Source organism: Oculina patagonica, chromosome 1 (assembly GCF_052425735.1).
Source record: "Oculina patagonica isolate OP01 chromosome 1, crgOcupat, whole genome shotgun sequence".
Classification (NCBI taxonomy): domain Eukaryota; kingdom Metazoa; phylum Cnidaria; class Anthozoa; order Scleractinia; family Oculinidae; genus Oculina; species Oculina patagonica.
In genome coordinates this window covers 2135327-2157435 of record NC_135758.1, presented here as the reverse complement: position 1 = coordinate 2157435, position 22109 = coordinate 2135327, and the positions used below count along the sequence as shown (strand labels likewise).

Sequence of the window (22109 nt, the reverse complement as noted above, 5' to 3'; positions counted from 1 at the left end):
CCATTTACGAAGATGATAAGACTAGAGAAGCAAAAACATACCTTCGTATTTCAAATCCAGATCTTTGTTTAACATCTTTCTTAAAAGCTCGATCTCTAAATCGTACAAAGCCAGACATCAAGCTAAGTGATTTACCCTTTAATATGTATAAGGTATAACATGCAAATGTGACACGTAACAATAACAATAACTCTAGTGCATTTACATGAATATAATTAAAAAAAGAACTTTTTAAAGCAACTACGTGAGCCCGGGGACTGAAGTTTCTAAATGGTTTCTAGATTTCTCGCCTTTATATTAAAAAAGGCGGTAAGGTGCAGGGCATGGGGAAGTGATTCGGGCTTTGTTAACACTGTTTTTGATCTCTTTGTATCTGTTCAGTTTGTATACGTAACAACATCAATTGTATAATTAGCCGAGTTATAGTACATGCAGCCGTTTTTTCTTCACCAGTTCCAGAAACAACACACTACACTATTGGGCATTGTGCACTGCGTTGAATTACAGTATGTTGATCCAATTCTTTCACTGTTCGACAATGAGAAACTGAAAGTTAATTTGTCTACAGGTGAATAGAACCGGCAAATGAAATGAATATTTACAAACCGAGCACGTCTTCGTTATTAACATCATAATAATCTAAAGAAAATTAATTTGAATTTCACATTTAACTAATCGCTGATCAAGTCGCAGCTTTCGACCTTTGAAGCAGTGCTGAGTAATTACATGATATGCGTATTAAATTGAAACGTAATGAGATCTTACTAACCTTTATAAGTCTTAAGCGACCTTTTCGCTTGCTATAGCGGCCGCTCTTATGGATATTAACGTCAACTAATGACAAAGATCGCTGGATTTTTGTTTAAACTGTAAAATGCAAATAATCTTCGAAGGAGCTGTCATGTGAACCATTAGTAAGTGAGTCACCTTTGTCTCTAGTTAGTACGGCATCAAAACGTGGAGCTTGTCACTGAGTCATAAGCTCTAACGCACATGTAGTCAAAACATTGCTGACGTCACACTAATCGATCAACAATGTGGTGTGACCTTACTATGCAAAAGCGGGCTGCAGACTGCAGACTTGCAGACCTTCACTCCGGTTAGCCTGAATAGTGCTCCGTTCACCCTAAAATAACACTCCTGATAGCCTGAATAGCACTCCGGTTTGCCTGTTGACGACATCTGTGATATTTTAAGGAATCGAAGAAACGTGCCGTTGTGCATAGATCACACTCATTGGCAACGTAACGTAATTTGCCGGTGAAAAGGAGCATAAAGCTACTTAAAGGGGCTATGTGACGGTATTTTAGGTAATTTTATTTATTTTCGTTATGTAAGAGCTCTCAACTTTAAATTGGCACAGCAGAAATCTCGGTCACATAACAAACAAGGATGATTTTCGAGCAGTGTAAATGACACTTTTATACAAATTGAGATAAACTGCCCGACGATTTTCAAGTTTACCCGAACGCAATCCGTTTAAATCTTCGCGAATTTTGCCCATCCGTGCCCCATTTGGCCTTTCTGTGTTTCTTTTGAGTTCGTCTACAGTTTTAAGCCGTTAATTCTATGACCAGTTGGTCAGTGCCGAAATTGCCTAAAATTGCGTGACATAGCCCCTTTAAAGTACCTTTTGGATTCTCTGAGACATTGAATTTGTCCAGAATTGGGGAAAAAGAATTGTTATCGGTGGCCATGGGATTTAAGTCAAAAAAAGATAAAAGGAAATACTTCATTATTCACTATTCCACTTGATGGCTGTATAGTATTATCAAAGACACAATAATTAATGGGGGATGTGCCATTTCGCCAAGACATCCAGGAACTGGGTTCCCCACCTTTCCCACTCCCCTCTTGTCGCTGTAATTCTGCTCGACAGGAGTCTCCCTGAAACTGAAACTTTATTTACTCTCGGTATTATGAAGCGTGTTAGGCCTCTAGCAAGTGATGCTAATTAAACCGAGCATTTGACAGTATACAGCACAATACGCAAAGACCAGACCACAACACGAGAACTCCATGCCCTACTCTTTACGTATACGATTACCTTCAAGCTAATGATCGGTCGACACTTGTGTGATCGAGTGACAACTGGATTTGGTTTTACTTCTGATTGGAGGAAAACTGAAGTTGCGTTAGATAACGAATCCGCAAGCATAGTAATGCAGAACCGAAGCAAATACTTATTGCTTTCCACGCTTAAGTTGAAACCATTCTACAACACGGTATTGCCCATTTATAGGCACTTAAAACATCAAACAGTAAATGTTCAGTGTCTGTTAAACATATTGGTTAATTAAACAACCAACACTACAAAGTGGCAAATAACACAATAGTATTTCAAAACAATAATTAGGTGCTGAAATAAGCTCATATTGGTAATTAAAAGTTCCTATAAGAAAAACATAATTAAATCCCAGTAAAAGCTCGACCTTTAGGTGAACCGCATGTCAAAACACTGTTACCAGTAGCAGCAACATCAACTTTGTACAAAAAGTTCTGACTTCCGAATGTCCCTAAGAGATGAATAAACAGCTACTGACACCCACTGCAAGTTTAGTATCATCCCTGCGTCAAAAAGTATGATCCGTCAATATCTAGTCCTTAATTGCATTAAATATAGTTACTTTGACCAAATCAGCGTATTTCTGAGCTGTTGCATCACTTACAATGTTGCTGTAGTAAATGACAGTCAAAAATAACTTGCCATTGAACGTGACTATGTTAATGCTAAAGATGGATCCACGTTGGTGCCCCGCAAAACAGCCGAACCTGGCTCGGAGGATGACGTCATCATTGTCAGGAGAACTATCCAGAAACTTAGCGTGGCCCAGGTTGGTGAAGAACAGCAGATCTTCATCGCGTTGACCCGATCGATCGTCTTTAGTCTTGGCCTCTCCAGCCGTAATTTCCATTCGAGTCATCATTGTGTACTTCGGCCACATTTCCATATGTTCATTTTTGTTCAGCCTCTCATGGAGATCCCTTGAAGCTTGTCTAGCCATACTCCAGAATTTGTCAGCATCGGGTGATGACGAAATCAGGTTTTTACAATGCAAGAAGAAAAGGTATATCCCGGCATAATCATCTGGTACTTTGGACTTCAGAAAGGGCCTAATATTGACTGAAACATTGGAGGCAACTTCCCACTCCTGCTCATCCAGCATGGTAACCATGGCAACACCAGCGGCTGTCTGTATGGCCCCCTGAACAGTGGTTTGGTGCTCTTTACACATTTTCAGAAAACGTGATGTCTCGTCCTTTGAAAACTCTTTAGGAATCACCTTTGTTCTTGGTTGAATGTTAGGATTTCTTTGGCTTTCTACACCATATTTTCTGGTAAAAGCATTGCCTCCATACATTCTGCTCATCATGAATTCAGGAACTCCAGGTATTATGCACAGCATTTCTAGCATTAGTTGCATAACGTGGTGGTACCATTTAGGTTTGATCACTTCTTCCATGTAAAGATCTACTGGCGGCAGCATAGGCATCGATCTCACCTCTGGTTCCTCGTTTTTCATTAATTTGTCCAAATATTTTATGAACTCTGCAAAAATTCTAAGATAGGACTGTCCATCTACCACAGCATGATGAAAGCCAAACACAAAAATGCACTCAATAGGGAATGATGTCGTTCGTGTGCAATCTTCTTTTGTATCCGGCTCATATCTAGCATTAGGAAGGAATGTCACTCTCCAAAGGGGACCATTTTCTCCATCAAATTTCTTCACCAAACTATCCTCCATAACAGTCTTCCAGTTTGTTGCATCAAGTTCTCGTAGGTCTACATGAACATTGGCCATTTTCTGCAGACGATAACCTCCATCTTGTTCCTTTTTGGTGCACATGCGTAGCATTGGGTGTCTCTTCATGAGCAGCTCCATTGCCTTTTTCACCACTGGACCTCTGATTGGCTTCTTGGATCTCAAAACCAGAGTGTTGGCAAGAATGAGATATCCATCTGTGTCATGAGCGTGCCTCGAATACTCTTCCATAACACCAAGGGGACGTCCGTTGTCATGGGAATAATGTTTTCGGAAAAGCGTCCTCCTGCCATTCAATTTTCTCCACAATATGGTCAACAATATTGCTGCAACTCCACAACATATAACATTGGTCATCGTGTTGCCATGAGTTCCTTAAATGACACAACAACGATATCAAAAAGGTGTGGTTCAAAACCATTTCATTAAGACTTGACGTAGTATATCAAACACAAGAGACAGTGTTTCATAGGGATATCCAAACACCGAAAAAAGAGTTGAAAATAGGACGAGCAGCAGAGTATTTTTTGACGAAATTCGAGGTGTTTGGATGAATCACTGTCTCGAGTGTTCGATACATCTTCTCAATCGAAACAAAAACTACGGAGGAAACGGAGAAATAAAATCTTAAAAATATTTGCTAATTACCTATGATCAGGTATCCAAACCTCCCTCACGATATGATTTTTTTTTGCTTGAGTTTAATAATCAGAAATAAACGCCGACGCGCAACGTAACGGCAGTGTTCAAGATATCGCTTACTGTGTTTGATTCTTTTTCTAAATACCCTGTGAAATTATTATAAAAGTAATAGAGTTGCTGTTCTTTGGCGTAAGTATGTTGTTGCCCTTTTTCAGAGCTCATTTTAGCCCTTGCCTGCGGCTTGGGCTAAATGAGCCTGAGTCCGGCTAGACTGCGTTGCAGACGAACTAAACCCCGGTATAGTTCCCGGTATACCAGGCTTAAGTTCGACTGCAACGCGGGCTAGAGTCGGACCAAAAACATATTTACGCCCGCCAACATCAACTCTATTGTTATAACTCTAGTTATCATTGCTGCACACATATTTTCTTTTACATCAACCCACTGAATGCCGATATTCGCTACTGCTTACAGCTACCGGTGAAACGCTATTTCGAGCTATTATTTTCGTCTAAATGACCTGTTCACAGGCTATTGCATTACCCGGTGGTATCCAAATTAAACGATCTTGAACGTGCTGTTAAACTGATATTTACGAAGATGGTAAGACTAGAGAAGCAAAAACTTACCTTCGTATTTCGCGCCCTGATCTGTGATTAACATCTTCGTAAAAGCTCAATCTCTAACTGAAATAATAAAAAGCCGGGTATTAGAGAAGTTTCGCATAAGCCCACTTATATGCTAATGATCTGCTATTAGTGGATTTAGCAGAAATACCCAGGAGACTACCCTTTCCTTCGTTTTTCCTTTGTTTAAAGGATCGACGTGAACAGAACTTTGTTTGGCAGATTGTTTTTACCGTTATAAAAAAAAAACTAGCAGTTGAAAACCTATGGCGTCATCCTAGGCACGTTGTGCTATTCAGACTCTATTTAAACCGAGTTCCCGCTAAAGTAAAGTGGAGTGAACATAAAAAAGCGTAAGATGTTTTGTGGGAATATGACAAAAAATTCGGAAATAAAGATAATTTTGTGTGAGGTAACACGAAACATGCATGAGCGCATACATACACGGTTCGCAAGAATTTTTTTTATCAAAGACTGCGAGTCATGGCCGAGCCGTTAGCTGTTGTTGCTTTTCTTTTTTGCCCGTCGCATTTCTGCGCAAAATAGAACGCTTTAATTTTAATTGACAAAAACAACGGCTTGTGCATGTTCCTTTGCAATCAAAACTGGTCTCCTGGGGAATTCTACTAAATCCACTAATAGTAGATGATTAGCATATGGAGTGGTCTTATGCGAAACATCTCTATTAAGCGATTAACTCATTTGTAAAGGGAATAACATGTAAATCTTAATTTGACGCGTAACAATAACAATAACTCTAGTGCATTTACATGAATATTATTAAAAAATAACTTAAAGGTCAAATGAACAGAAATTTCGATTTTTGTCATTTTTTGTCCATGTGTTTATTAGAAGCCAAAGAAACATATCCCAAAGTTTCAAAGCAATCGGTCGTAACATCGCAGAGATATTGCAAGTTGAAAAATGCTTTTTTTAGGCTGTCGTAATCGTAGAGTGCTCGGAAAAATTGTCGGAAAATTTTCGGAAATAAAAACTTGTGACGTCATAATTGGTGTTTTTGAAGACGACCGCAGACCGATTCCGCAGACGGCACCTTAAAATCTAAATAAATTTGATTAGTGACATTTCAAGCAGTTAATCGTTCTGTTCGGCCGTTTTTCAGTGGATTGATTGTTGGTTGTTGTTTAGAGAGGCTCTTTTTTTAAATAAAATAGCTAAAGCACAAAAATAGCTTAAAGTTTTGTTTGCTGTCGTTTTTGCATGTCATGTGAGACATAGGTAGAATGCACGCTGGTATGAAAACAAATCAGGAATCTCTATCGTTCTTTCTCATTAGCATTTAAGGTGGCTCCATAGGGTTTTGAGATATTACGGCGCGCGCACAACTGATACCCATCAAGAGATCATTTTCGCGTTATTTTGTTTAACTAGTTAAATAAAAGCTGCCGAAATATTAAAAACAAGGACTAAAATATGTTGTGCATTATTCTTTTTTAAAATAACGGCCTTTGTTTTTGAGCTACATCTACTCAAAAAGACCTATTTTTTGGTGTTTTTATGGCTTTGATCTTAAATTTCTTTAATTTTCTTCGGTGAAAATTTTTGAAATTCCCCCAACGGATTGAATCTGATGAGAAATAACTTTTAAAAACAAAACAAGTAGGGGTTGTCCAGGTCGTTTTTGCGTTTTTGGTTATTTTGTGTTTTTTTGACTAAGCAAAAAAATTGGCTTATAAATTTTTTTAAAAAAACGGCAAAAAGGGCAGTTGAAAAGGTATAACATCTATGCCAAATTTTAAGAAATTTCACCGAAGGAAACTCTAGTAAATACAAGGGGAAAATTTCTATTTTCGCCCGAATAACAGTTACGTCATCAGAATAGAAATTGTCCAAGATCGCTATTTGAGCATGCGCGAACTTTTGAACCATACCAGTTGAAAACCAGTTGATGTGTAAAGACGAGCGTTACCCGTTGTTGTCGGTTTTTGTGCGAATATCTGTTAACCCCAAGGTTAGTTAGAGACATACCTTAATCCTTTATATAGCAGAATCTCTGAAATTCTGCTGGAAGTATCTCACAATCGCGAAGACTATTCTTTATTTTCTCTTTTTCTTTCGATCGTACGAACTTCACAAAAGCGGCCAGAAGCACCGCGGACGTTGTAAACACCTTTTTAGGGTGTTGTAAACTCTTTTATCTGCTCAACACAGGAACGCACGGGTGTTGTTTCATTGGCAGGAAGCAAGTCTCGCGTTTTCTCGCCGAAAATTTCACGCTCGCGTGAAGCCGCCATGTTTGTTTTGATTTGCCGGCATTTCAAGCTTGCCCTTTCGTACCCATTCTTCGCGCGGTCAAAAAACCCTATGGAGCCACCTTAACGTTAATGAAGAGAATTATCTGCACGCGCGTTAACTATGCACGTGCGTTTTGAATTTTGGTACACTTCAAAGCCGTTCACTGCCGAACAACAACGTGAAATGACGAAATTCTACGTATTTTGGACAACGTCGGCCACGACGGCTAATTTTTGGTTTTTCTATTTGGGGTTGAACGCTTTCTTTGAATATTCAACGGGAGCTAGTTCGTAAAGCGATAAATAAGCAGAATGCGTCCGGAAAGCTGCGAGATTCTCAAGTAAAATATAAATTCATTTTGCACCAGACGTTGTCGTTGACGTTGGCGTCGGTGCGGTCTGCGGAATCGGTCTGCGGTCGTCTTCAAAAACACCAATTATGACGTCACAAACTCGTTCCATTCCTTCCATTTCAGTGCAGCAGCACAAAATCGCTTCGACAAAATTTTGTCGCAGCGACTGTCGCAGCGTGTGTACCCGTCTGCGACAAATCGCTGCGACAAGTTGCTGCGACAAATTATAAATTAACCAATGAGAGAGCGTCATGTATTTTCGCCGTATTGTTATGGAAAACTGGTTCACATTCCCATCCTTCCAAATTCGCTGTTTGTGCACCGAGCAAACACCTTGTCGCAGCGACTTGTTTTTAAGTAGTACACACGTAGCGACTCGTCGCAGCGACCTGTCGCATAGTGTGTCCCGACCTTTAAGGTCGGGACACACGAGGCGACACGTCGACATGCGACAAACTATGTCGCTGCGACAGAATTTTGTCGCCGCGACGTGTCGCACGAATTCAAACTGGTTTGAATTTGTGCGTCACATCGTAGCGACAAAATGACCGATAGCAGCGTTGTCGCAGCGTGTGTACACGTCTGCGACAAATCGCTGCGACAAAATGAGTTAACCAATGAGAGCGCGTCATGTATTTTCGCCATATTAAATATTCGCTTTTTGTGCACCAAACAAACAACTTGTCGCAGCGACTTGTTTGTAAGCAGTGCACACGGAGCGACTTGTCTCAGCGACCTGTCGCATAGTGTGTCCTGACCTTTAGAAAATTTTAATTTTAAAATTTGAATTTCATAGTTCACTAATCACTTATCAAGTCGCAACTATCGATCTTTGAAGCAGTGCTGCGTATTAAATTGAAACGTAATGAAATCTTACTAACCTTTATAAATCTTTATAAAGCTTGCTCTTATGAATATTAACAGCAAATGACAAAGATCGCTGGATTCTTGTTTAAACTGTAAAATGTAAATAATCTTCGCAGGAACTGTCTCGTGAGCTACTTGTAAGTGAGTCACGTTTGTCTCTAGTTAGTATGATATCAAAACGTGTGGTTTGTCAGTGAGTCATAAGCTCTAACGCACATGCAGTCAAAACATTGGTGACGTCACACTAATCGATCAACAAATTAAAGTGGCGTGACCTTCCTATGCAAAAGCAGGCTGCAGACTTGCAGACCTTCACTCCGGTTAGCTTGAATAATGCTCTGGTTAGCCTGAATAACACTCCAGTCAGCCTGAATAGCACTCCGGTTAGCATGTTGACCACATCTGTGATTTTTTTCCGGAATCGACGAAACGTGACGGCATTTTCCAATTATTGGCACTTAAACATCAAATAGTAAAAGTTCAGTGGCTAGAAAGAGTTAATGGTTAATTAAACAACAAACACTAAAAAGTGTCAAATAATTATATAATTATATCCCAGTAATTGCTCGAATTTTAGGTGAACCGCACGTCGAAACACTGTTAACAGCTTTCAAACAGATGTTAAGCTAGAAATTCCCAAGCGTCCCTTTCTCGTTTCGGAACTGTAGTCTGGAATAGCATTGCAATGGCCTTACGAGACAATTGTTTCCCGGGAAACAATTCGTGACTCAATGTTTAATTTGCTTTCAGCTGAGGATGACTATGTTGACCATTCGAGTCATCCGTTTGAACATCGGCCACATTTCATATGTTCATTTTTGTTCAGCCTCTCATGGAGATCCCTTGAAGCTTGTCTTGCCATACTCCAGAATTTGTCGGCATCGGGTGATGACACAATCAGGTTTTTACAGTGCAAGAAGAAAAGGTATATCCCGGCATAATTATCTGGTACTTTGGACTTCAGAAAGAGCCTAATATTGACTGTAACATTGGAGGCAACTTCCCACTCCTGTTCATCCAGCATGGTAACCATGGCAACACCAGCGGCTGTCTGCATAGCCCCCTGAACAGTGGTTTGGTGCTCTTTACACATTTTCAGAAAACGTGATGTCTCGTCCTTTGAAAACTCTTTGGGAATCACCTTTGTTCTTGGTTGAATGTTAGGATTTCTTTGGATCTCTACACCATATTTTCTGGTAAAGGCATTGCCTTCATACATTCTGCTCATCATGAATTCAGGAAATCCAGGTAACATGCACAGCATTTCTAGGATTAGTTGCATAACGTGCTGGTACCATTTGGGTTGGATCACTTCTTCCATGTAAAGATCCACTGGCAGCAGCATAGCCATTGATCTCACTTCAGTTTCCTCGTTGTTGATTAATTTGCCCAAATATTTTATGAACTCTGCAAACATTCTAATATAGGACTGTCCATCTACCACAACATGATGAAAGCCAAACACAAAAATGCACTCATGAGAGTATGATGTTATACCTGGGATTTCATCTTCTGTATCCGGCTCTATCTAGTATTGGGCAGGAATGTCACTCTCCAAAGGGGACCATTTTTCTCCATCAAATTTCTCCACCAAACTATCTTCCACAACGCTCTTCCAGTCTGTTGTATCACGTTCGCGTAAATCCACATGAACATTTACCATTTTCTGCAGACAGTAACCCCCATCTTGGTTCTTTTTGCAGTTGTTAGACCTTGTTACATACGTGTTCTCTGAATAACTAGTCTGGTATATATTTTTTCGACTCCGATACACTGGAAATACTCACGTAGGGTCAACTCTTTGAACGTTTCAGTAGGCTTTAGATAAACCCCTTGAGACTTTTTTTCATGTTAAAGTTAAGAGTGGTCAAGAGAGTATCGTTTTGTGAAATGATCAACCTTCATCACCGAACAGAACGACAGGCGAATAATTTGGCTGCTCGCTCGTGCCACATTGAAGCAGTTCTTTAGAATGAAATCCCGAAAATCTTTCCGATAAGGGCAAGCCGGAAAGGCTTACGTAAAAATGACCATAACAACGATGTAAACAGCAAAATCCGGTGACACGCTCTTTAACAATTGACCTCCTCTGTTGCGTGAAGTGTGATAATAAGGTCAAGTGCAATCATGACCGTTTAAACGTCGGACGTACGTACAAGGATTGTGGAGGACACCCCTGACAGATTTGGACAATTCGACTCCCAAAGCGTTGAAAAGCGATGACTGTTTCCAGGGCTATTTTACTCTTGGAGTTTGAATCTTGCCGAGCCCGGTCAAGATCCACCCCTTGAGTTTTGATGTTACCAATGTATAGTTCACCGTGCTTACAGTGTCGTTGCCAAGATGGCACCCACGTTGAAGTACTCACGGCCAGGCGTTTCATAGCACGATCCAGGATCAGCCTTATAACTTTTCCGTGAGGTTTTCTCTTTAAATTTTTTACCCTTTAGTTTCGACGTCAACTAATCTCAAACTCCACAAAAAATAGGAAAGAAAAACACTCTTAATAAGAGAAATTGAAATCTCGATCAACTTTTAATCCTGGATGCGTCTTTTTTGTTTGCTTTCGAACACCCGACCCAGGTCTGCCCAAACTTTTAAATTTCGGATATAATTATCTGTTCTAACAACGCTTTTGAAAGCTCTTTTTCAACAAACAAAAATTACTCACTCGGTAATTTTTATGATTAATGATAAACCAACTAGTCAATGCCGACTTAAAGTTGCTTTATTTATATATTACAATAAAGAATCTCAAAACAGTCAACTTGCTTTACAGCGAAACATATCATACCGTATCGACTACCTAAAGTTAATTTCTAGATGAAATGCAACAACTTTTTTACAACTTTCTGTTGGTTTTCCAAACTTCACAAACAGCCAATACAAAGACGTGTATTTTTGTGTGTTTGACTCTAATAACAAATAAGAAGTAAACGTGATAAACGTGTGATGGTGCGTGGTGAACAGACATCATTTCGTCCCTTAAAGATGATGTGCTGCCACTCAGTCTATTTACTACTCCTGAAATCTTAATAATATATGTTCACATGTAAGTAAACGGGCACAACCTTAATATAAGAATCTAATGCAACAGCATAATTAAATTAATTAAAAAATCAATGAAATAAAGATTTTAATTCTCAATATTTAAAATGTGTTAACTGATTCTTAAAACTGACACATTTTCTTTGCATTGATATTTGCTTTGTCGGCGCATGATTACTCGCTCAATTAAAACCTATTGATATTTATATTGAGTTATTGATAAAACTGATAAAGTTTCAGTTATATCAGATTGTCAAGGGAGAGCATAAACTAAAAATTATCTTATCTCAGCCCTCTGTATTTTGCTCTCTTAAACTCTTCAAACTATGAAGACTGTTAACGACTGTTGATCGTGGTTAACCCTTTTTCATTCAGTAATATGCCACAACCGTTCGGCATTTTTTAAAAACACTCTCTTGACATAGAGAGTTAAATAGTTCATGTAAGTTTATGAGGTCAAGCTCATTGTAATTGTAACTTTAGATTGATGACGTTGGTAGTTTAAAATCCACATTGTGTACTTAGCTTTGAGTGTTACGAACTACAGTATTAGAAAATCTTTCTGAATCGATTTCCATTAAATACATGTAGATTATTACATGTTAAGCTGAGCAGTCAAAATTACTATTTACACAAAATAAATTAAATGAGAGCGAACTAAAGCGTTTTAACAAGAGCAAAGACAGAAGCATATAAGCATTTCCACTGCAGTGCCTCTAGATTGGCTGCGAGACATGATTTGGCTCGGTTGATTTCTTGGTTGAGCATTTTTTTACAGCAAAATGACACAGCAGCATAATCAGCTCCAAGAACTCAGCCGCAGTCAGCACAGAGAACCCAATCCACAGACCCAACTGGCCACCAATGTCGGACACAAAATCTTCAATCTGTTGATAACAATATATTTTATGCACTAGATTAACTATGGATAATTTCTTTGAGCTGATAACGGCCCACTTTCTTGGTCATAAATATATTGGGCCTTAAGTTCCATTAAAAGATAAACATAATTTAAATTGGCAATGCAAACAATTTATTTTGTGGTAGTGGATCGCTTGGATAAATACTTAAGATTTCTGTTTTCAGACAGTTCGTTTCACTTACCAGAATAATTTTATAGGACAAGAAACAAATTCTTGAAATGGCAAGTGCCATCCGAAATAAGCCTCAGGTAGTATCTTGTACAGCTTTAGTTTTGAAAAACATTTAATTTTGTATGACCAGAATTAAATTAATCGGCTGGAAACTGAATTGTCTTAAAGAAATGCTATCACGAAGACTCTCTTAGAGTTTGTCTGTTGCCTTGTACCTTTACAAATGAACTCTAAGATTCCTTCTATGAATAGTTTTAAGTTCAAAAGAAGGAGGCATACCTCATAGGATCGCTGTTCTGTTATCACCTCCAAGTTAAGCTCTTCGTAGAAAACTTGCACTTTGCAAACATTTTTTCTGTGATAAAAAAGAAAAGTTACTGAAATAGATAAACCGCCAACCGGCAAGCTTAGTTGACAGAGAGCCAGTCTGTCGTGCGGGAGGTCTCGGGTTCGACCCCCAGACACTCAGGGTCTTAAAATGAGGAGAACGTGCTGCCTTTGCAATGACATCTGCAAATGATTAGATGTTCTAGTCTTCTAGGATGGGGATTGTAAACCGTAGGCCCCATTTCCTGCATCTTCGGTGTTATGGTCATGCACTTATCGAGGGCAAGAAGTTCCCGGTGTTGTGGTTTGGCCTTTGCCTGATGTACCTTCCTAAATAAAGTGATTCACAGTAATTTCTTTATAAAAGATTTAAACGGTGTTGAAAATTTAATTTAAACTGATTTAGACATATTTATATTCAAAATGCAACCCCTCGTGAAGTTTTAACAAAATTTTGAATAGGATTGACTCTATAACGCTGAATTCGAAACTCACGGTAACTGTTCAACCGTGATTTCTGACGTCGCCATGTTAACGTCATAATTATAAGCAGGTCTGGCCATAAATCACCAATATTATATTTTCTTTTATTTTTCTAGTTTTTTAAAACAAAATTGCACGATTTGCTTAATTTTATATTCCATAAGCATTTTGGTTTGATTCTGTATCAAATTCCGTTTTTTTCTGACTTTCTCTCATAAAATGGTAAAATCCAAGATGGCGGATCTAATGACGTCATGTGACGTCATATGGAGTCGCAGCTAACAAAAATTCTATCATCTTGTAGAGTAAGCTAAGGGCTTTCTACTCAGTGCAAAATTACTTCGCTACGCGATAATAGAACGAAAACCTAGGGGGGTCCATCAACCCCCGCCCCCATCCGAACCAGGGTGGGGGTATGAATTCGCTTGTACGTCCGAGTGTAATTTTCGAGAACAAGAAATTGTAATTGTCGAACACAAGATGTCTAGTCTGTGGAGGCCATAACTGGCCACTATTGTTTTATTGTCTTGTCTTAAAACAGATCTAGAGTATTGGAAAATATTCCGGAATGTACCCCATTTTATCGTCGACAATTGGGGCAATTAATATCTTCGAAGCATTACATACCTGTGAGATCCATTCTTTGTAAATAATTGTTTGCTTTTCTCTAATAAATCATCCTGGTAGACGGACTGTAAGACAAGAACCACGACATTCTAAATCGTGCTGTAATGTAAAGTGATCTTAAATAGGGGGAAAAATGTGATCCATTTAAGTGAATTTTCTGCTAAATCGGAAAACCCCATTGGGTCTGGGGCTCATGAATTATTGGGGCTCATATATTACCAGAGGCTCATTTAATAAAAATAATTATATGTTAAATAAACGAACTACCCCAAGCAATCATACCTACACACGAATCTTTGCTTGTAATATTGTCAAACCCACTGTAGTAAATAGGTTTTATAAAGCGGGTTGCTATGGCGGATTGATAATGTTAAATTAATAATTCTGATTTTAATGGTTTTTTAATTTTTTTACTAGGACACACTGACATCAGCAGAGATTCTACTATAGATGCCGTCATTATGTGTTACGGCACGTGGGACATCAACACGTTTTCAGATCCTCTGTAGCAGTGTACGCAAGGACGAAATTTATCCCCTGTTTCGGGAAATATCCCATTATTGTTTTTGCTAAGTATTACGTTTTGACAGGTATATTTCTAACAATAGATACACCTAATTGCAATAACGTTGTCATAGAAAAAAGAAATAAAGAAATAAGGTAAATGGGAATTAATTAGCCTAGTTTCATAACTGGTAGCATTTACAGCAAACTCACGAGTTTTATCTGTACACTTTGAGTCCACTTTTTTATGCTGTAACAAGATAAAGTGATTTATTCGTATTTTGAGGCATTTTGAGGCCATTTGTACGAATAAATTTCATGCATGCGCCAAATTAATTCCTATTTGACTTTTTCACTTTTTTCTATTACAACCTTATTGCAATTAGGTGTATACCACGCTTAGTTTTAAACAGAAACATAATTTTACCTCAAAGTTCTCCGATGGCCAGAAAGCGAACGAGGTACTCATCTTGAAACCCTCCTCCCTGGTTACAAATCAAAACAAAAAAATGACACGTTAGAACATTTGATTTACTTTCACGATTTTTTTTGTCCCTTTGCATGTAACAAAAAATCGATTTCATGAATCCCTCTAATAAGCTGAACATCGTTAGTTTGATAAACATGCGGCTATCGCAGCAGTAAATATAGTCAATTGCAATGGATTAAATTGCAAGCAAGTGCAGGGATTGTTTCCTCTTCACTCACTGATCCGCAAAATTCAAAGATTTTTTTTACAGATTTCGAGTTTTCTGTCTATCATTGGTATTGTAAAATTAATTTCCCTAAAAATAACTTATGCCAGACTTCTATTTAAAAGGAATGACTGATCCAATCAAAGGAAGATTGATTAAATACCCATTGAAAGCGTTAGATATGATCCTGAAAAAATGTTATGAGACACCTGAAATCTCCGTGAAGCCGTGAATTTCTCGGGCTCCTTAAATGGTGAAATTCAACCGTAAAACACCGATGTGACGATCATTTGACTCTCTTTACAAATTGCTTTTAGTTCACTCTTTTTTAAACATTTTTTTATTGAAATTTCACACACTACTTACAAAAACTAATACAGGTACACTAATTCCAATACATTACTCTAAATTACAATTTTTTTCATTTTGTTATTTCACAACTACAAAGGTAACTTTTACAAATACACATATATAAGTAAAAAACGAAAAGAAAAGAAAAAAGATAATAACGAAAAAAAAATACACACTGCGAACATACTTTACATTTCGCAAAAAAGCTACTTACCTACAAATACATACAAAACTTACGGTAAAAGACATACATATCTTACTAACACTACAAGAGTTTAACATTGCTTACTTATTTAACTTACAAAATAGATAAACAATGAAGGTCAATACATTTATTATATTTTTTGTTCACTTACTTGCAAGGTGGTGGACAAGAATCGGTGCAATTCAGCTTGTTTTCTTTGAACAACTTTTGGAGTTTGCTGAGACATTTGACTGAAATTAAAATAAAAGAGAAACATAAACCAAATTTAGCCTAACCAACTGAATCATGGGTCATTAAAAAAACAATAACACGAAAAGAGAATAAGCTTTGACGAATTCTGCTTACTGTTTGGTTTGCTTATTACGTTGCAGATGCCGTGCTTGAAACTTCCTGGAAATCTGTACTCCATACACCCACACTCTCCAAGTTGATTGTACGCCAAGCAGGACTCTTTACAAGCCTAATGAAAAAGGACGACTTTAATTGGTATACCATTGATATCAATACTGTAATATAGAGTATAACAGGGTAGGGACCACTTTTAATTTACCCTATTGTAACCAGAATTTTAAACATAGAAGCCTCCATCACCTCCCCCTCTCACCTCCCTGTAACTTCAAAACTGTTACGTTGATGCCATGGTTACCAAATTATCACAAGATGACGCAGACAGTAATTCTATGACGTAACTGATTTTATTTTATCACGATCAAATGTATAGCCACAAACTCTTAACAGGGACGTGTTTGATAAGTTTCTTGTGCCTAAAAAAGCATGATTTAACATTAACTACAATAATGTCGTCATAATGATGCTTTTAATGTTGAAATAGCCGCCATCTTAATGGATGCGAAAGTTTGAATTTCTTTAATGAAATTTATTGAAAATCAACATTAGTGGACAATAAAACTCTATTCCTTTATAATGAAAGAATGCTTCGAGTTTGAAAAATATTAGTTATTAGTGAAATTACAGAGAGCAATGATATGGTTCCAAAATTTAGGCCGTCATCTCAGATTTTAACATTTTAAAGTTAATTTAATTGAACTCAGTCAATACTACACTATAAATTGTTGCTGAAGTAAGTGTTAAAGTACAAATATCATCATAAAACACAGATTTAATATGGATTACATTCAAAAACCGATTGCCATGAAAAGGTCAAAGTTAGTCGCCACGTGGCACTGGCGACCAAATGTTGCTGATACATGTCAATTATAGAAAGACGTCGCCAAGTTTGGCAGTTACAACTTTAACTGTTTTCATCTTCAAAGTTGAAACGAGCCTTAAAAGCACTCCTTCCCCTACCATCCCTGGACTGAATAGATCTGAGATGAAATCAACTTACTGTTGTAGAGTACATTGCTCCAAAGTATTTTGTGTACAAGTTGGATTCGTCTGTGGAGACAGTTTTTAAACATCGTTCGTTCTCAAAGGGATCTTTTCGCTTTATCACTTCCTACAAACAAAAAAGAAACACCGGAACAGTAAAAAGTCCAGTAATTGCACCTGATGAATAAATGCAGTGTATAAGGTTCCCTTATTAATGCACCAGCCTGGAGGTCCAGGAATAAATGCGAGTAGGGCTAAAGTATCTCAGTCCTGCTGGGTTTCTTCGGCAAGATTCTTTGCTATAGAGATGAAAGGACGCTTTCATCAGAAGTCGTATCAATGAGTACTATTGAGCCAACCAGATAAACGTTGGAAAGCAACCTACACGCTAAACTAACATCATATCCAGGAGAGAACAGTCGTTTACTGCATTGTTAATTGCATTGTTACCTTTCTCAGACCAATCATTGTTGCATATCCCGGAGGCAAACTCACTCCTCTCTGCAGTGGAAATGGCATCTCGCCCTGAGTGGAGATGTCCATTTTGATTCCTGCCTCCGGACTCAAAAGATCAATGTATTGCTCTTGTTCAATGTTGAGCTCTAAGGTGAGTCCTGTTTGGGTCACATGACAGTAGCGTTGTGATACATTGCATAAACAGATTTGACTATTAACAGATTATGGACGTTAATAAAAGTGTGTTATAAGTCACAATGGGCAGTGCCATGGTAGGAAGGCTAAAAGTGAAAAATTTCAGCGGCGTAACTCTGGCCTGCGCAATGGAAGAAGAATGATGCAACTCAAACTTAGTGTCAAATTCTCACTTAATTTCGACACAGGTCAACTCAAAACCTGCCAACGGGGACAAATCTATTTGGCCAAGGTGTATGTGGTAGTGTGTCAAATAAAATGTGACCTAGCCCCTGGAAATAAAAGATGACATTCTTTTATACTAATGAACAAAAAATCCCTTACCTTTTCATTCACTAATGAATAAAAAACTCTTGCACTATCTGAAAGGTATTTTTCTCCGCATTTGATAGAAATGGGTTTAAAACGTTAACAAAATTATTCCTATGTATGTAGCCATTGTAGGGCTGATCGAGTCAGCCTCATATTTTATGCTTTAAAATGCAAATCTTTCAATGACAAGTTTTTATCACACAAATGCAAATAAAATTGCTTAATATTGACTATTATGTGGCACAGTGTGCCATGCCATTTGTCAGCATTAGAAATTAAAGAGTTAAACAGCAAATACTCAGGCACAGTACCATGTGATGGTCCTGGTTTGTTCGATTTAAGGATAGGCGCATTCTCTCCGGTTTTTGTTTTGCCGCTGTTAAAGACATAGCAGTTTCCATACTTGTAATGCCAAAATGTCTTCCAGAAAACCGAGGAAAAATTTCTAAAACATAGACAAAGAAATATATACACCAGTTAAAAGGTTTTAAAAATTTATTTTGCTCTAGCATCACCTTTCAAGGTCCTTAGAGCTACACTCTTTTTTTTTCTATAAGAATAAATTTTATAAGAATAAATTTTATAAGAACATCTAGGCTGAAACTTGCGAAATTTTGAAATATTCTAAGAATAAACCCGAAGACTAAGATCTTGAAAAGAATATAATTTTGTGCTGAAAATTTATAAATATGTTTTGAACTAAACCATATAAAATTCTTCCTTTCTCTTAACGGCAAAAGTAACCAATAAAAGGATAAAAACCTGCACTAAGCAAATGTCTGATGCTAATGACAGTTCGATGAACGGTAGATGTAATACACATGCATGGTATACAGCACAAACAGAAATGTAATATGCTATAATCTTAGAATATTCTTAAGATATTTTCAGTCTCCATCGGCAGGAAAATGCGAATATCCAGCCTGCGCCGAAAAGACAATATTCTTATATAAAAAAGAGTATATTTGTGTTTAACGTTCTCGATGCTTTATAGTTATATACAAAAACTCACCGGCATGAGACTCCTCTGTAAGTACAAGACAACACCATGTCCTCAAAAGTGTGACCCAACATGCTTAGTAGTACAGTCTTTTCCTTGGCCATAAGAATGGCCATTTGTTCCCTCTTCAGATAACTTGGCTCTTTCTTAGAAGGATCTTCAAATTCTTCATTGTCATCATCATCCCAAAAAGAGTCATTGTCCTCCTCGTCTTCATCGTACAAGCTTTCCAGAGTTGGCGAAAGGGTGCTTTCTGCGTCTGGATTAGCTCTTCGTTTTCTTTGTTTATTTGTTGCATTTTTCGCTGATTTTGATGTAAAAGGTAAACAACTCGGTTAGCTATTTATGGCGATGTTCTTGCGACATTTTTTCGTTGTTTAAGAAAATAATTAATGATTGTTTAAGAAAATAATCACTACATTAAGTACTGATAAATGTTTGCTTAAAAATTCAGTTTAACAATTATTTCCAATTAGTTATAGGATTTGGAACTTAACGTTTTCTATCAAAACAATGAGGAATGGAGGCTTAAAATGAATGTGACATGATCTTAGAAAAACGTCTATCTCATGCAGGCGATTTTTTTTATACCTGAGGTTATCGTATGTGTTTGCCCTTACCAATTTCAGCTGTAAATAGTTCTTCGAAAATGTCAAGACCATAGTCCTTTACGGTATGAAGCGAATCGTTTCTGATAGCGTTAAAGTTGCAGAAAGTTACGGCTGGAAATGGAAGACTCTGTTGAAAAAATAAGAGATGTTTAATGAACCGTGTTCCATGATTATCAGCCAAGTTCTTTCTAGCTTGCGTTTGCAGACGAAGTAAACCCAGATACCGGGGTTTAGTTCGTCTGAAACGCAGACGTAATTCTTACAGGCTTGCGTTGGTCTATGAATAAATACCGGGCCGTTAAACTTAGAGATAATTACACATGATAAAACACATATTTCTTGTCTTAATGCTATTTACAATTAAAAGAAATAACTGAATAATATGTAATATGAGTAAGAATAACTTGCAAAGTTAGCAAAGTACTTAACCTGACTATAAACAAAGTTAAAATAAAAGAGAATTATATAATTTTCCAGCCTATTATTGTGGTTATATTATATTATTTTAGTTAAAGGAAATATAATATAATCAGGCTTAAATTGCAAAGCAAAACTGTTAAACAGATTTTTGTAGAACGTGTTTGCTGGGGCCACGCTGAAAAACGCACATGAGTTTTAAGAGGAAATCCGCCAGGACTTCGAGTAGTTATTGGACAAAATTATGTACCAAAACTATTTACACCTGATTGCAAGCTTTTGTGTTACTGCTTCAAATATCTTATCGAAAGAAATCTTTTCTAACAACACCACACATCGAAAACACATTTTGAAGTTCCGCTGAATTCCACTGAATCGCTTTAAAGATGTAAGCTTTTGCCCATAGCTTGTGAACTTTAAATATCATTTTCTCAGACTCGGATAAGAAATTGTTGTACCAGAATTATTTCCACCTTATTGCAAACTTTTTTGTTACTGCTTCAAATATCTTATCAAAAGAAATCTTTTCTAACAACACCACACATCGAAAACACATTTTGAAGTTCCGCTGAATTCCACTGAATCGCTTAAGACGAATTTACAAAATGGCTACACGTGAGATTTTTCCTATACCTTGTGAACTTTGAAATTCATTTTCTCAGACTCTGATAAGAAATTGTTGCTGGTGTTGTCACGGATAATTACTTACATCTTTACCTTTTATTAAGGGTAGGAAATAACGCAATAGGATTTAAATTATTCTGGAAATTAATTTTTGTCCAACTTTAATAAGTATTACTCGACTTCCTAGTGGATTCCGTCTTAAACGTTTTTTGCCACTGAATGTAACTACATGAAAGCTTGCTTGAATTGATTTCATACCGAGGATGTTTCGACGGTGACAAAGGTAGTAAGTGGCCGGCTTTGGTATCTTTTAAACAAAGTGTGCACTTGGAGAGTCATAACCACCACGGCTCCAATGTACAGCAAGGCCCAAAGTATAGTTCGTGCCCAGTGTGTCGCGGCCATTATTCTTCCCAGGCCATGCGCGGTTGTGTAGTCGCAGAAGTCCTTGATGAGAGACCAAGAAGTGGTCTTTGACTCTCGTCTCGTCTGCTCTGAGCCATTCTGGCTAACCATGTCGTGCATTTCCATCTCTGAAGTAATGTGAATGGTGAAATTAGGAGAAAATATTTTTGTCACGGCTAAATTAAGTTTCTTTTTTATTAAATTTTGCCAAATGCTTGATATGAAACTTAATGTTTGCAAAGAAATTATTTCTATGGATCTAAATGATACAACCGTAGCTTCATTGCAACCAAATGTGTCCCCCAGGCGTTATAATTTAAAGTTTCAAGCAAACGGGACCAACTTTGAAAACTGTTCAGCCCAACAATATTTCAAAAACTTATATCGCAATCCGTTTCAATCTTCGTCACTTTTGGCCATCCGTACCTTCTTTTGTGTTTAGTGTGTTGTTGAAATGTTCATTTACCGTTTTAAGCGGTTATTTGTTTTATTTCACCGAATTTGATTGGCATTCTTAGTGACTGAATTTGCATAAAATCCGTGACACAGTCACTTTAAATGAATCGTTCATTTCCGCAACCTTTATCTCCATTTACCCGGCCCGAAATTCTGGATCCTGTCCAGACAAAGTTGACTTTATCTTTTCTGCAAACTGTGTTTCATTCTTTTGTTATGAAAATCCCACAGGTATAATGTTTACGATATCTCCAGTTCGAATCTGCTTTCAGGTGGGCAGTTTGAAATCCGACCGTCAACTTCTTATGATTTCATCAAATGTTAATTTTTTTGCTTGTTGTCGCCACAAACTGCGCTTTCTTGTGTAAATCGCGTTAATTTCTTCACTTTAAAAAATTTACCTCCTCTTTCGCGTTAATTTTCTTTATTCAGGAGTAAGTTTCCCTCCAATTCGCGT

At 37.6% G+C, this 22109-nt stretch overlaps 3 protein-coding genes and 1 pseudogene across 4 annotated transcripts in view; all 4 read right to left on the bottom strand.

Annotated features, from left to right (window-relative positions):
• Nucleotides 1-958, bottom strand: part of LOC144656935 (uncharacterized) — a 3329-nt gene extending 2371 nt beyond the window's left edge. Inside the window, exons 1-2 of one of the 2 annotated variants that reach the window (XM_078517228.1) lie at nt 770-958; nt 42-95 (exon numbers count right to left, since the gene is read on the bottom strand). In XM_078517228.1, the coding sequence (XP_078373354.1) occupies nt 42-75 (34 nt within the window). In that variant the 5' untranslated portion in view covers nt 76-95; nt 770-958. The remainder of the gene's footprint in view (nt 1-41; nt 96-769) is intronic. The other variant, XM_078517303.1, reaches the window with a different exon arrangement.
• A 936-nt stretch (nt 959-1894) lies between these two features.
• Nucleotides 1895-4132, bottom strand: LOC144657633 (uncharacterized). The gene has a single exon (XM_078518020.1). The coding sequence runs from the start codon at nt 4122-4124 to the stop codon at nt 2598-2600; it is 1527 nt and encodes a 508-aa protein (XP_078374146.1). The 5' UTR covers nt 4125-4132; the 3' UTR covers nt 1895-2597.
• Nucleotides 4133-9288: 5156 nt separating this feature from the next.
• LOC144644438 (uncharacterized) lies at nt 9289-10893 on the bottom strand (annotated as a pseudogene).
• A 1381-nt stretch (nt 10894-12274) lies between these two features.
• Nucleotides 12275-21322, bottom strand: LOC144644433 (acid-sensing ion channel 2-like). The gene is made up of 12 exons (XM_078503912.1): nt 21050-21322; nt 19760-19877; nt 19152-19443; nt 18451-18584; nt 17627-17790; nt 17193-17303; nt 16190-16304; nt 15996-16074; nt 15021-15078; nt 14090-14154; nt 12932-13007; nt 12275-12445 (listed from the first exon to the last, which is right to left on the bottom strand). Exons 1-12 carry the CDS (start codon nt 21320-21322, stop codon nt 12275-12277), a joined length of 1656 nt encoding a protein of 551 aa, XP_078360038.1.
• Between the last annotated feature and the right edge of the window lie 787 nt (nt 21323-22109).